Here is a 16,525-nt window from a genome sequence, read left to right as displayed (position 1 = left end):
CTTGTGCTTTTTGATACATATAAAGTTAGATGTTGATGCACACACATGTTTAAATGCAAATGCTGTAAATCCATCTTTTTTTTCTTGTACCCACTTGGCACTTCTAATGCAATGGTTTAAGCACACAATTTTAACACAATTTCAGCACACAATTAAGTCTTAATCTACATACAATTTAGAACCATCCTTCTGTGTGTAAAGGAGCAGGAGGAAATTAGTTGAGGGGGGCTTCAGGACTGATGAGTCTCTCTCTCTCTCTCTCTCTCTCTCTCTCTCTCTCTCTCTCTCTCTCTCATGGTCCAGACCTTTTTATTCTTGTGAAAATAGCAGTTAGTCTGAGTGATGCACTGTTGCCCTTCAAGCTACTGGAGGGTGAAGTTTCTCCATGTATGCAATTTTGTACTGTGAGAAGAAATCCCTGGCAGAAGAAAATAATACACAGACACAGCCCTTGACAATTGTGGCTCATCCAACCACTATGAACCACTACCCAGCAGAAGTCCCCAACCCTAAATCTATTGCAGGGACTGACATGCAACTCAGTGCATAAGAAGTTGTCTTCAACTGTGTCAGATCACTGAGCCATCTAACTTAGTATTGTCAACACAGATAGCAACTCTCCAGTGTTTCACACAAAGATCTTTCTCAACCAACCAGGAGTTAGCAGGGATTGAACTTGGGACCTTCTGTATGCAAGAGTGAAGATTCTGAGTGCCAGATATGCAGCAGTGGCCTCCCTAGAATCCTCTTGTCTACTGAAAAACATGTATTCTCACACTTGTAACATACAGATTTCAGCAGGAGTTGGACTGCCCCAAATGTCTTTGGATTCTTCTCACTCCTGATAAACTCTTTCACTTTTGTGAAAGGCGAATCATAGGATAACAGCACATTCCTAAACATGTTTATTTAGAAGCAAGTCTAATTGTGTTCAGTGGGGCTTACTCCCTAGTAAGCATGTTTAGGAATGCAGATTACAGTCTAAGATGATCAAGCCCTTGAACCAGCGGTTTTCAACAGAGGCTGCCTCAGGTGTGCCGGGCCCTGGCGGGAGAAGCAGCTGCTTTGACCTTCACAAGGCAGAAAAGCCTGGAGGAGGTCTGGGCAGAGTGAGAACAAGAGAGCCAGGGGCAGGCAAGCAGGTAGGAAGCCAGTGAGTCTGCTGAGGCCACCAGCCTAAGAATGGGCTGGCCTAGGGTCCTTCTAAGTCCTTTTCCTTGCCACAGTTGCCTGCAGGTCCTCAAAGCAACTCTCCCTGCCTTGCCTTGCCTTTCAGAGGAAGGGCATTGGGCCACAATCCTATCCACACTTTCCTGGGAGTAAGTCCCATTGACTATAATGGAACTTACTTCTGAGTAGACATGCCTGGGCTGGGCTCTCAAGTTCCTCTGCTAGCCCCACTTTCCTGGGATTAAGTAAGCCCTATTGACTATAATGCAGTGGTGTCACTAGGATTCGAGTCACCCCGTGCAGGAGGCCTGCATGTCACCCCATGTAGTGGGTGGGGCAATGTACCATTGCCCTGCCCCCACCGGCTTTTTGGCTGTACCTTTTGTTAGAACACAGATATTTTAATGTGGTTTGTTTCACTGCATTCTGCATGAAATTACGCATTGATTGATATATAACATGATGGTCTTATTCCTCCAAACTCTGATTTTAGTGATCTTGAAAACTTGTAGAGTCTCACCCCCCCCCCCGTGTCAACTTACTAACACCTTATTGCAGCAGTTCTCATCTCAAACATTTAGCACTGGGACCCACTTTTGAAAATGACAATCTGTCCAGGACCCATTGGAAGTGATGCCATGGCCAGAAGTGACATCATCAAGCAAATTAAAATAAATAATTATAAATAATTAAATTAAAATAAAATAATTAAATAAGGGGGAACCAGTCCTGTTCTACCAAGTGAATCTACTCTGAAGTAAGTCCTATTGTGGTCAATGGGGCTTACTCTCAGGAAAGTGTGGGTAGGATATGGGTTTTCTTGTATTCCACATCACCTGTGAAGAATGAACTGACCAAAGTTATTCCTGTTCCATTTTAGGCACTCTGTTTTGGTTCACTTCTGTTTTATGTTCCTGCTTCATTCTTTGTTTCAATGAATTGAAATTTTATGTTTGTGTTCGTTGAAACAAGACCCTGAAAACATTGCTGATCTAATGATATAATATTAGAAGCACCAATTGCTGGTGTTGACAGAAAGTGTTCTAAGCTGCCTGTAGGTAGATCTAGTTGTGACTTTTTACACACAGCCTCTGTCCAAGTGTATGGAGAGAGAATGGGAAATCTAAAGCCATAATGAAAAGGAGAATGACTGTGATCCCACATCCCTTGTGGACAGTTAATGTCATTATGGCATTTCAGTTTTCCAGGTATCTACTGCTTAAAGACGTAGCTGATACTTTTCCAGCATAAATCAAACCACAAGGACATTTTAGTATTCGTTTTGTGTGTGTGTGTGTGTACATGTGCATACATGCGACACACAGTATATTTCACATGAAATTATTGAAAAGCTTAATATGAAATTTTTCTGCTCAGCATGCATGGAAAAACACATCTGTTTTACTGTTGCTGCTTTGGGCAAAAAGCCCATGCTTAAATTTCCAGCAAGCATGAGAGGGCTGCAAAGGCTCTTAATAATCTAAGCATGCATATAAAATGACTTTATAATTCCTTACTTGCCTTGATGAATGATTTTTAAAATAATCATCTAGTGCTATAAAGCTATTTAGGACAAAAATGCAATTTGAAAATTGGACATCTATGTTATTTTCCTTAAGGAAGAATATCTGGGTTCTGCTGTCATCAGTACAATGAAATTTTCTCTTTCCCACCCTTCATTTTCTGTACTGTGCATCATATTTGTGATATCTTTCATAAAACCCACAGAGGAAGTCAGAGCTAGGTGTCATCAGCATACTGACGACTCCCTACCCAAATCTGCAGATGAGCTCTCCAGTGGCTTCATATGGATGTTATATAGCATGGGGGATATAATTAAACCTTGTAGCCCTCCTCACCTCAAAAGTCAGGGTACTGAGCAGACATCCCCCAGCACCACCTTCTGGGATCTGTCAGCAAAGAAGGAGTGGAACCACCCCAAAATAGCACCTCCAAGCCCCAACTCAGGCAACCAACCAACCCGAGAAGGACACTGTGGTCAATGGTATCAAAAGCTGCTGAGGTCCAGCAAGATCAACAGGGATGCACTCCCCCTGTCAAGTCCCTGGCGGAGGTCATTAATCAAGGCAACCAATGGATCCAGATAATCGGTTTCCTCCAAGATCCAGAGGAACACCACCACCCACTTGATCACCTTGCTCAAAAATAGGATATTTGAGACTGGCATGAAATTATTCAGAATGGTTGGGTCCAGGGAGAATTTCCTCAGAGATGGGGTGAACCATCACCTGCCTTGGTGGCAGTCACACCATTGCCTCCCTTAAAGATGAATTCATCACCACTCCTGTCCGCTTGGCCAACCACACCAGGGCAGATTATTAAACCATTCTAGGCAAGGGTTGAGTGTATGGGCAGACATTCTCACACTCCAGAGAATTCTGTCCACATCCTCAGGTTTTACAAGCTGAAAAGAATTCCAAATGATGGAATACGCTAGTGCTGAGGAGGAAATCACTAGATCAGCCATTTTCAACCACTGTGCCACAGGTGTGCCACAGGAATTTGGGGGAATGTCATTTATTAATAGGGCCAATGGGAGATGTGAACCCCCACTGGCAGTATGGTGTGCCTTGACAATTGTCAAAAACCTGTTGATGTGCCTTGACCATTTCAGTGCCTTGTTAGTGTGCCATGAGATGAAAAAGGTTGAAGATCACTGCACTAGATACTCTTAATATGGAGTCCAAGTCATGCAGGATCTGATTGACTTTAACCGTCAAGTGCTCATCAAACATATCACAGCAAGCCACTGTATATTCCTGCACTGGAAGGGCAAGATGGAACAGACCACGAACTACATGAATTGTCCAGCTCAGGTGGACAATTCTCACCAGACACAATGGTGGCAGAGAAGAAAATCTTCTTCGCTGCCACACCGCCAGAGAATAGGCTCTAAAATTAGCTCTAACGTGTATAGTCAGACTTGGCACATGTTTTCCACCACCACTGCTGTCTGCCCCACCGTTTCATCATCTGCAGTTCCTCAGTAAACCAAGGAGCTGTTCACATTCTGCATCTCGGGCAGAGGATACTCAGGAGTGGTGGGATCCAGAGCCCTGGTCATCTTCCCATTGCAGAGGTTAACTAGCAAACCTGGGTGAGTCTCCGGCTCTGGCAACAGGACAATCCCCCAGAGCCCTTGGAAATCCCTCTGGGACCATCAGTCTCCAGGGGCAGATGTGGGCCCCAACCCTTCATAATTTATATTTTGCTTGATAGAGGATTAGTCGTGCAGGTCCACTCAAAACGAATGCATTTGAGTAAATGAAAGCACCTTCCACTGTACTGAGTGTAAATGAAAGCACCTTCCACTGTAACTAGTTTTGGCTGTAATGCTGGTTGCTTAACTTCCATGGAAGGAAACTGCATATAAGCAGTTTAACTACAGGGAATATTTGCAGTCTTTACCTTCAAAACGAGAGGTGATGCTGCTGCTTCTGAATTCTGTCCCTTTATTTGTATGTATCATTGAAAAATGTCTTCTGTCTTCTCCCTTTTTCCCTCCAGACATCGTAAATTGTGATTTAAAGTCGACCTTGAGAGTGCTGTACAATCTGTTCACCAAATACAGAAACCTCGAATGAAGAATGCCATGAGATGCCCCAGGTGGCTGTTCATGAACCATCTAAGGAGCCACTTTTTTTCTTGGCAGTCATCCTTTTTTTTTTTTTTTTAACACTACGCTTTCATTTGAATTTTTTTCCTATGGTTGTTTCACATCGTCTTGATTTGAAATGTACTATCTTAAATTATCAAAAACATTATGAAGTAAAAACCTGGTGGGGGTAATGCAGGTAACTTCATGTTGGCTGTACAACTATTCCTTAATTCCTTGTGGAACAGATGCAAAGCCTGATCCTAACTGTTAAGTGACACAGTGCACTATCCTGACCAAATTTCCAGCACTAAGGTAAAGGCGATGCAGCTTTGAGGTAAGGGAACAATCATTCCCTTACCTTGAGAAGGCCTCCATGACTGCCATCCAACTGCACGATAAAGCACATGCCCCAATGGCACAGCTATACGAGTGTTGGAAAGCTGGTTAGGATTCGGGCCATAATTGATTTTAATCTATTTCAGTACATAGAATCACTTAAATTGAAACACTTTGTTTTATCAAGTTGTGGATAAGGTTATAGATGTTTTCTTTGTGTGCATTAAATACAGGCGTGCGCTGTTTAACAACCGTTTGCTTAACAACGGACCGCATATATGACAGTGGTCAAAGCACAATAAAGATGCTCTTAATGAGGCGATTGTGTCTCCCACAGCCTGTAGCAGAGTGTCTACTTACACAACAGAGAGGATCTTAATACAAAGAAGAGGCAATCTATCTCCAGTAGCCTGTGCAGCCAACTACTGTCTGGCAGGGAGTGTCTGTTTACACAAGAAAGGCAATAGACTGAATGTTCACTTAATAACCTAATTGCTTAACAACAGGGATCAGAGAACATATCCCTGTCATTAAGTGGCACACACCTGTATTTAAGTCAAGGAAAGGATCCGTACTCCTCATCTTAAGACCCAGGGTTGTTGTTATACATGTCATGGAATATACATAGAAAGACCATTGATGTCCTCTGCAGATTTGAGGAAGAAATGTTTTTACCATTAACTAGGCTTAACATAATTAATTAAGGCTGCAATCCTACAGACGCTTGCCTGAGAATAAGGCAAAGAACGATTGAAATCAATGAGACTTCTGAGTACATATTCATAGGTTTGTACTGCAAGTCAGATTTATTATGCCATTATTAAGAGGTCAAAATTGTGCCACCTGGGCATACATTCCTCATCATTTTTCATTCCCTAAAAGTTTGCAAACTGTAGTTTTAAATATACGCTACAGTGCATCTAGAATACTAGATTTTATAGTATTTTCTGCAATAAGAAGCTTTTGGCTAGTTGCCAAGGTAATGGTACGAAATACATCAATTTCAGAATTGTAACTCTTACAACAAAGCACATAGAAAAGTTTTCATAGTGGCATAAATGCTAGAATAGAGTTGGGAGTCGCCCTACCAGGACATTAAAAGGCAATAGAAATAAGTTATAAGGGTTGAGTCTCATTATTCGCAAGGGTTCCGTTCCCAGAACCCAAGGAGAATGGCAAAAATCGCACTATAGCAAATCAATTTAAAAAACAAAGTCCCTTTGATCTGATGATTTAAAAACAGCCTTGCTGACCTTTGTGAGTCGTAACAATCAGTTTCTCTCCAGGCAGTGGCGTCACTAGAATTCGCGTCACCCGATGCAGGAGGCCTGCGCATCACCCCATGCAGTGGGCAGGGCAACACCCCAGATGGTGGGCGTGGTGATGTACCACTGGTTTTTAAGCAGTACCTTTTGTTAGAACACAGATATTTCAATGTGGTTTGTTTCATTGCATTCTGCATGAAATTATGCATTGATTGATATATAACATGATGGTATTCTTCCAAATTCTGGGACCATTCTGATGTCCTCACATTCTTTGCCTGGCCTGACCACCAGCCAAGGCATGTCTGCCTACTCGTGAGTAAATGCTATGTGAGGCTGCTTTGCTTCCCATAGGGCTCCATACACTCGCAGCTGGGGGGAGGGACCTCCTCCTCCGCTGTTTTTGGGGCTGCATTCATTGGATCAGCACCATTCTGACGTTGTTGGAGTCCTCTTAGCCTGCCCTTAGCACCTACTCGTGAGTAAATGCAGCCACATGGTTTCACTTGCTTTCCATAGGGCTGAATAGGGACCTCCTTCTCGGGTGTTTTTTGGGGGGCTGCATTTACTGGGTCGGGACCATTCAGGTGTCCTTGGAGTCCTCTCAGCCAGCCCTTTCCAATGGAGTATGGCACGTACACCTACTCATGAGTGAACGCGCGATACGACTCACTTTCACTTTCCATAGGGCTCCATGCATTTTTTTCCTTCCTGGTTTTTGGCCATAACTTTTGAAGGAAAGGAGCTCTCTCAGCAGGGTTTCTTGCATTGTGTTCCACTTGTTGTTCCGCATCCAACGGTTTATGGCATAATGTGGTAACTCCTAATGGCGCGATTTTGGCATGTCACCCCCGGCGCGTCATCCTGTGCAGCCCATACCCCCTGCACCCCCCTAGCAACGCCACTGTCTCCAGGCCCTCAGAAAGGATTATCTTTCTTTCACTTGTTCAGGGGGAAGGGAGGGAGAGAGATTGATTGATATCAGCTGGCTGCCCTCTCTCTATTGTAAAGGACTGTTTTCCTTCAATTTAAAGGGCCCTTCTCATCATGATAAGATAAAAATCTCTACAACAGTAAGAAAAGGATTTTAAAGGGGTGCATTTTTCCCCTTCTCCAGGGATCAGCACATTCCTTCTCATTTGCAGGGGCCATTCATGTTGAGTCAAATCCGTGTATAAAAAATCCATGTATAAATAGGCTGGACCTGTATTTACTTAGTTGAAAGGAGACATAATGTTGTAACTGGGACATGTTTAGGCACAGAAAATTTAGAGTCAGAAATTAAGGTTACTGAGAGATATATAGGTATTTTTGTATACCTTGGTTGCTCAATATGTGAAATGGATGAGAGATGTTGATTACTTACTGAAAACAAGTCTGTAGCATTTTTGATGTTAAGCCTAAAATTAAAATTTAAGATATCTGTATTGTAACAGGATTTAGTAAAGAATACATACAGGAAACTGAAATGCCTGTGATATACTGCCACACTATGCTAGTTTGTTTCACGCTTGGTATGGTACTAAGATTCTGGGAACAGCAGTTTGCTTTTTATACTTTTTAAAATATTATATACAAGCTTTAGACAGCCTTTGCCCTGTTGCTTTTGGTGCTTTTTCCAGTGTAGAACTAATCTGTTGGCTGCAGTTCTAAAGTTCTGGACTACTTTGAAATTATTTGCACTTACCTATTAGTAAACACGTAGCAATTATTGAGCGGTGACGTTATATTCAATATAGGACAGAAATCCTGTGCTGATCATTGTTGCACAGAAGTTAATCTTCGCACTGATTGCAAAATCATTTGTCTAAGTTTGTTTCTGAACCAAATTGGAGAGATTAAAAATACTGGTGAAGTTTAACTGGAACAGAACCTAAACTTGTAATAATTTAATTTCCTGCTCAGTTCTTTCTGAGGCGTGTTTCTGAACATCATTAAAGTTAACAGAAACATGTTTCCAGAGAAAGCTAAGCAAGGCTGCTGCTCTCAGTAGCTAAAACGTTTTAGCACTTAGAACCAGCCTTATTTTCACTTTACCAATCAAGATGAGGGTGACTGATGAAAGGATTGGGTAGGGATTAGAATGTTTCAAGGGCATGTTTTCATCAAACATCTCTAGCTTCTTGAAATTCTTATACTCTTAAGGAGTAACTCAAGATCATTATTTGAACTAGCCAGACACTTCTGATTGCGACATCAATATAGTCAGATTATCTGTCTCCATTTGAGAGAAGCAGTTTATATGGAAAATCATGGTCATGTGGGAGCTACTGATTCTGGAACAACTCAGTGGGTGAAGAGAAAGAAGTCAGCAACCCCACCAAGAACCCTCTTCTATAGAGCCTCTCTCTCCTCTTTCCTCGTTCAGGATTTTCTTGGGAAATAGAATCTCATTTTACACTCTAACTGGTAGCAGAAAAAGAGAGAGGTCCTTTCTCAGTACCCTTAAACAAACTTCCTTATCTTTTGATGATTGAACCCCTTGTTCTCTCTGGTTGTTGGTTTTAATGGTACCGTTTGGGTTCCATTCCACTTCAAAGAAAGGTGCCCCTCTGAATTAATTTTTTGGGATTGGGTTCAGGTTTGATTCAGTTGGACTCCCTTGAAGTGCAGCATATTGTATCATGAACATTCATGTTAGGATTGGGCTGCCCATGGGATTGGATGACTTCCTTATATTTATGCTAAGTAGAAGGGGGAATTGCATCATAAAATAAAGTATTTCTTGATTCTGCTTTTCAAAAATGCAATACTAGGAGGTTCTAGGTTCTTATTGCAAATTTTGCTTAGTTGTATTTCCAGGTAGTCAGTAGTATCTAGCGAAATTATATGGCGATAAGATTGTTTCACTTGAGTCAGGCTGCAGTCCTATACAGTACACACTTAACTGAGAGTAAATCCCATTAGAATCAATGGGTCTTGCTTCTTTGTATCCATTATGCAATGTTTCTCAACCTTTTAGCGCCAGGAACCACCAGCACCAGAATGAGAATGTCAGGACTCACCGAAAGTGATGTCATGGCCAGAAGTGACATAATCAAGCAGGAAAATTTTTTACAATCCTAGGCTGCAATCCTAGCCACACTTACCCAGGAATAAGCACCCTTTACTGTACCCTTTACTATCATTACCCTTTACTAACCCTTTACTGTCATTGTTAAAAGCATATACATATTAGCCAATTAAAAGAATAGGTCTGTAACATTTCCTCAAATGCAGTCATGTAGCATCAAGTCTGCTATATTAAAAATAAAATATTGAAATGAATGGGGACCCACCCAAAATCGGCTCATGACTCACCTATTGGGTCTTGACCCACAGTTTGAGAAACACTGCATTGTAGGATTGCACTGTTAAATTTTTACAAAATACAGATAAAGTATTATTTTCATTTGAAATTCTACAGATATTAGAGGAAGTATCTAAATGGTGTGAAACAAACACATAAATCCTTTTTTTTAAAGTGACGTTTAATAGCCAGTTATGCTGGGGGGAAAATATTTAGCACTAAGGGGTCAGTATTTCATTTAGAGAAAGAATAAAATATTAAGAACTATTTAAGATGCCTAAAAATCTTTGCAGAGAGTTCTTGGCTATTTCTATATTGCTGTCAGGTAGTAATGGATGTAACACGAGGAACAGTTATTTTACTGCATCCCAACTGATAAAGATTGAAAATGGAATTTGCCCCATTGCTTTTGGAATTCCAATGTTAGAAAAATGACTAACCATTATTGTACTCTTTAAAACATAGAAATGCACTCATTTGTGGGCACTCAATTGTGGATATGCTGACTTTGACCTCAGCTCATATTGGTACTGATGGGAGTTACACAGTCATACTTTTTCTCACTATATTATATTTCCTTCTTATAAGGTGCTTATATGAGTATATTCTACTATATATTTTTTCATGGAAGTATATGTATATGTAAGACTTTCTTTACTGGTTATGACAAATGGGTTTCTGTGAGTGGCATTTCCCTTGTCATAGGAACATAGCAAAAGCTACGCTTGAGCACCCTAAGCTACATTTCTGAATTGTTGTTACAGGTGAGCATTACCTATTTTTTTTTTTTTTATACTAATTTCCACTATGATAATTTTACTGACGGGACTTTCTTTCTGAACCACAGTGAGCTTTTCAAGAAAACAATATGAATGATTTCTTGGATATGTGTTTTGACATTCCAACATGCTTCTTTTCAGTAGCTTAGCTACAGGGGGAGCACAGCACTAAGTTTTGCAGGGTGCCTCGATGCGCCATGCAAGCTGCCCCTCCCCATTTCCAGCGGAGCCATTCCTGGTGGGGAGAGCAAAGCAGAGGCATCTCCTTGCCTTTCCTCTCGACACCAGGAATGGCTCTGATGGAGAAGGGAGGGGCCGCTTGCATGTTGTGCTGAGGCACCCTACAAAACTTAGTGCTGTACCCCCCCTCCGATAGCTACCCTACCACTTCTTTTAGAATGAGATCAATAAAATATCATGTGGGTAAATTAGAGTTGATTCCATCTTCAAAAATATAGGTGGTTGACACTTGGGATCATGACAGTGGGATTTTTTTTTATTTTTTTTTTAAAGAAATACGGTAGGTGAACATTTCTGTGTTTTATAGCAAGCTTTTGTTTTAATTGAAGAGCTTTTTTCATATATGACACATAATAAACATGGGACACAGTAGCAATTTTTATACTGTAGCTCTAAGTTTCTATAAATGGATCCTACCCTGCGTTTGTAATAGAGATTTATCACCTATGTAAGAGGAATATGAATTACAATCTACAGATTATATCTAATATTTATTGTATCTGAAAAAAATATAGAAAGAAATATATTACTATAGTTTCAGGTTTATTTCTGTATCACTGAATATAGGCATTTTAAAAAATGAAAATTAGTGTTGTCCTAGTTGGATTTAGGTTGTGCTATTATCAAATCTTGATTTATACATAATTTTTTCCATCAGTTGTTGTTGAACTAGGATAGTTTTTGGCAAAACAATGCCTTATTTGTAACACCAGTAAATGAATTAATTTACAGTTTAGAAATAGAAGAACATAGAATAGAATAATAAAATAAAAATAGCATTGCGATTACATTATACCTGTATCAGACCATCACAATAGAAAGTGCCATCCCGCTGCCCACCACCAGAAGTTTCCTTTGTGAATGAAAGGAGCATTGCACTCATGGGTCTTTGCACAAGCTTTTATTTATGAAAGAGCTCCCAGTGGTGGAAGCAATAATCATGATGCCGTCTTATATCTTTGTATTCTTAAAAGCACAGACCTGTTGGCTGCTAAGCCAAGGGAGAAAGACCAAAGCAAAAAACTACTGCCATGGTATGCTGTAAAACTGCCAAGGAGAACAGGATTTTATCTTTCACCATCTTTTACGCACTTTGGCGTTGTTAACTGTTCAAAAGACCTCGTGTGCAGTTGCCTGGTGGAGTCCATGTTGCCATTGGTGCACCAATTGTGTGATTACTGCATATGATGGATCATGTAAGCTACCACCTGCATATACAGGTGAAGTTGCTGCAACTTATTATAGCAGTTTGAAAAAAATGACTGTTTTGGATTGCACAAATCATCATATCTTCAAGTTTGTGCGTCCATGTGCTGTGGAGCCACTGAATCATACAGTTTGCAGTGAGCCACTGCACCATTATGTGATTGCAGTCACAAGCCCGAATGGCTGTTCCACACGGTCCTTCAGGCAAACTCAGTTTGGAGGAATGCCAGCTATCTGAACTTGGCTACTGCCATTGATTTTAGGAAGAGAATTCTTGTCTGTGTTCTTTGATCATGGTGCTGTTTTTACCTTTTGGCTGCCCTCTGCTGCATATGGGAGTTGGCCCCTATAGATGAGCTGTTTGCCACCAGTTTTTTTAACTGAGATTTTACCTTTGTAAAAAGATTATAATAAAGTCACCTGAAAAGTGACATACAGAAAAAGTCTCAGGATAAATTCACTGGTCGATACTATATTCTGTCTATAAGTGTGTATTCCCTGCAGCAAGCTTCAGCTGTCTTTTAAGCCTGGTTCAGACATTAAAATCCTGATAACCTCACTTTCAAAGAGAGAAGGAAAGAGTTCATGGCCTTTTTGGTTTGAAGAAGGCATCTAGATCTTGTGGAAAGATTCACATGTAAACTCAGATTTAGGTTGGATGACTTAAAAATGAGGACTTCTACGTTTCATCCCATGTTTGTCTAGCCTTTGTCCTTCTGACCCTTGCCACAATAATCTAGTAGTACCCTTCTCACCTGTGTGATCTTTGTTCTTCAAAAATCACATTTGGTGCAGATTGGTATAGCAAGCAAGCTCACAGGCCAGATTTGTTCATCAATACAGCAGCAAAGATATTAAGATAAATGGCACTCTATCCATGTAATTGACCTTTGCTTTATATTTAATATTGATCTTTTTTTGTAATCCCAAATGAATCCTCATGTTTCTTTTTGCAAATGCAAGTCAACACCAACAGTGCTAACTCAAATAGTTTTTAAAATGTGATGTTTTAATTTCAGTAGTCTTAAATCTGTTTCAGTATTTAATATGCACTATGTTAAGCTCATGTGGGTTTTTTGTGATAGCTTCCTGCCTCAGAATTGTCACTTGATGATGCCAAACACTGTAGATTACAACAGTACCTTGACATAATTGTATTTTTGTGAAATTTCCTTAGCAGCTAACTGGTGATATATTATTGTCAAATAGATGCTTAACACTTCCATCCTCTCCCAGGCAATCTAATGAGAGCTAGACTTTGGAATGTAAGGATTTGCATCCCCTCCTGTGCACTGGATGGGGTATAATCAATAAGCATTAACCCATTGAATGGAACAAGCAAGATGGTGAAATGTGCTATGTAATGAATGCTGTTGTGTCCTTTTTTTAATTCAACAAACAATTATAATCAATCAAATGTACAGAATTATTTTGATTAGAAAATTAGGTTCAGATAACATTTGAAACTCATTTTATGTGGAAAAATAAAACATTGTACTGTGGGTTGGTACTGGGTATAAATTAAGTTAATACCCTGAGAACTGCAGGTATTCTATTTTCCAAAGAATGTTAATGGTTTTTTTAAAACAAATTGGCATTCAGTCTGGCATATTTGAATCTACATACATTATTGTTTGTCACCTGTGTATAATTTGTTACACGTTAAAGAGGTTACTTCTTTATAAAAATAAAAATAAATATTATAAATGCTGTGAAACATGTATCTTACTTTTCTTTCTGTGTGCATGTTTTCAGAGTCCTTCAGCATGGAATACAATTAACTGCCAATCAGAATGAATTGTTATTCATTCTTATTCATACTTATTTGCTTCTATCTTTCATTTTTGTAAATCAAACATGCAACTTTCCTGATAATATAATCCCTGTAAAAGTTACCGATATTGCTACCTGGATCCAGCAAACCACACAACTAGTTCTACATGCCCAACTGAGCTTTGGATTTGTGCTTCCCAAAAAGTAGTTTCTCTTGCCTTGTAATAAACCTCCTTTGAACTTGGGAGGGGGGGGAAGAGGATCTAAAGCGATTCTTGAAATTGGATGGGATACTCTGCTCAGGTAAGAAAAATTCACAGTTTCATAGGATGTGCCCAAGATGTTGGGATTCCTAAAGCAGGTATCTAAATTCCAGCCTCCGTTTGTTATCCTCTGTGGAATTCATTAGCATCAATGAAAAACAGATAAATGTCCTACAAGAATGAAAGCAATATGGCCAACTTGCACGCTCTGACTTGCAATTGCTTGTTGTTCAGTTTATTTGTACTTTTCATCTGTTTGCTGACTGTTTGGATGGTACTAAAAATATCATGTCTGAGTACAGGTGATACTTTGAAGAACTTTAAGGAGTAAGATAAACAACTTTTTTCTATGAAGTTTTTAGCAGTGGTCATAGTACAAAGTACATCTTTTGCACTCATTCTGTGCAAAGTGAGTGAAAGCAATGCACAGACACAGTTACAGACAATATAATAATAATACTGGTATTTATATATCGCCTTTCTGGTCATCAGATTACTCCTTGACTTTATTCCAAGGCGGTTCACATGGGCAAGCTATCTCTAAACCCCCCCCAGGGGATTTTTACAAGAACTGCACAACATTTCAGATGGATCTTTCACAGTCTGGTATCACTTCTGGCCCCCAGTTGCCTCCCACGCTGGCTGACAAGCAGCTCCTTCATCTCTCACTTGAAGACACTTCTTTGCTCACACCAAGACACTTGGTGTCTTTGCTCACTTTGCTCACACCAAGAAAAGTGCCAAGACACTTCTTTGCTCACACCAAAGAGCAGGTGAAATAACTTGGCTCAGCTTGTCAGCTGCTTCAAGGTCTCATAAGAACATAAGAACAGCCCCACTGGATCAGGCCATAGGCCCATCTAGTCCAGCTTCCTGTATCTCACAGCGGCCCACCAAATGCCCCAGGGAGCACACCAGATAACAAGAGGCCTGCATCCTGGTGCCCTCCCCTGCATCTGGCATTCTGACATAGCCCATTTCTAAAATCAGGAGGGTTGCACATACACATCATGGCTTGTAACCCGTAATGGATTTTTCCTCCAGAAACTTGTCCAATCCCCTTTTCAAGGCATCCAGGTCAGATGCCATCACCACATCCTGTGGCAAGTAGTTCCTCAGACAAACAACACGCTGAGTAAAGAAATATTTTCTTTTGTCTGTTCTAACTCTCCCAACACTCAATTTTAGTGGATGTCCCCTGGTTCTGGTGTTATGTGAGAGTGTAAAGAGCATCTCTATCCACTCTGTCCATCCCCTGCATAATTTTGTATGTCTCAATCATGTCCCCCCTCAGGCACCTCTTTTCTAGGCTGAAGAGGCCCAAACGCCGTAGCCTTTCCTCATAAGGAAGGTGCCCCAGCCCAGTAATCATCTTAGTTGCTCTCTTTTGCACCTTTTCCATTTCCACTATGTCTTTTTTGAGATGCGGCGACCAGAACTGGACACAATACTCCAGGTGTGGCCTCCATCCGTGAATGGCTGTCTTGCCATTCACGGAGCTGCTGGTGGCCTTGCTGGCCACTCGGGCTAATGGAGGGTCCAGCCCAGACCCTCTAGCCCAGACCTTCTGCCTATTTTTTGTTCAAATAAACACAGCTGTATATTGTCTGTAATTGTGTTTGTTCTCCAATCTGTACTCCTAGGCCTGGCCATGTTTGGGGATGTAGGCAAGTCAACTAAAACTGAATCCTGATCTGACTGACACAGCAAGTGTATTCAAACCACCAAATGAACCATGGCTTATTCAGTCATGAATAATGAGGCCTGAGCCCTTATTCTCCCTCCTCCCCCATGTCAGACCGTTGCTGAATCATGACATCAACATTATGGTTTGGTTCACAGTTTTACAGACCATCAATGTATCAGAGCTTGATCTCTGTTTTTAATGCTGGTTTAACTGTGTTATGTAAACCATAGCAAAAGCACAGGTTCAGGGTGAGATGAGCTGCATAGCTACGGTTTTAGCCAACTAGGATTTCTCTGGCACATGAAAGAAGGAGAAAAGTGGAACATGAAAGGCATGGCATCAGTTTTCATTAATAACTGAATAAACCAGTTGTCTGAGCTCATCCAATAATGAGTGGTAGGCTCTGGGATGAAGGCAATATAGGTTCACCAATTCACCACCTTAAAAAGATTTCCATCTCTAAAATAGTATTGCTGAGAGAGCCTCCTTTTTTCACTAAGGGCCCAATTCTATCCACACCTTACCTACCACACTTACCCACTGACTATAATGTGACTTATTTCTGAGTAGTCATGCGTAGGCTTAGGCTGTAAGGTGAGTAGGCTGGCAAAGAAGAGGATGATGAACCTTGCCAGTCTGCTTTCCTGAGTTCTTAGAAGCAAAGTGACCAGAGCATAGACAAGAGCTTCAGTTGTAGCTACAGAGATGAAAGGAGTGATAATGGAGATGTTTATAAGGTCCAAGCATAAAGATGTAGTTTTATTGCCTGGTGTTGGGAGGGAGAGGAATAGATGCAGTCATCGTAGGAGCAGAGTGGGTCTAAGGGTGAGGGAAGTCACTAGAATTGTGGGAAAACAGCCAACAGAGGGCCAGCTCTTGGGAGGGGGAAAGGAAACTG

The 16,525-nt window shown here is 40.8% G+C and overlaps 1 protein-coding gene across 2 annotated transcripts in view; it reads left to right on the top strand.

The window, feature by feature from the left end:
• Positions 1–13,611, top strand: part of PARVA (parvin alpha) — an 87,855-nt gene extending 74,244 nt beyond the window's left edge. For both annotated transcript variants that reach the window (XM_066639107.1, XM_066639108.1), the window contains exon 13: positions 4,699–13,611. In XM_066639107.1, coding sequence (XP_066495204.1) covers positions 4,699–4,775 — 77 coding nt within the window. In that variant the 3' untranslated portion in view covers positions 4,776–13,611. The remainder of the gene's footprint in view (positions 1–4,698) is intronic.
• Positions 13,612–16,525: the final 2,914 nt, after the last annotated feature.

Source organism: Tiliqua scincoides, chromosome 1 (genome assembly GCF_035046505.1).
Source record: "Tiliqua scincoides isolate rTilSci1 chromosome 1, rTilSci1.hap2, whole genome shotgun sequence".
Taxonomy (NCBI): domain Eukaryota; kingdom Metazoa; phylum Chordata; class Lepidosauria; order Squamata; family Scincidae; genus Tiliqua; species Tiliqua scincoides.
Note: the sequence above shows the minus strand (reverse complement) of the source record. Positions and strands in the feature narration are given on the sequence as shown.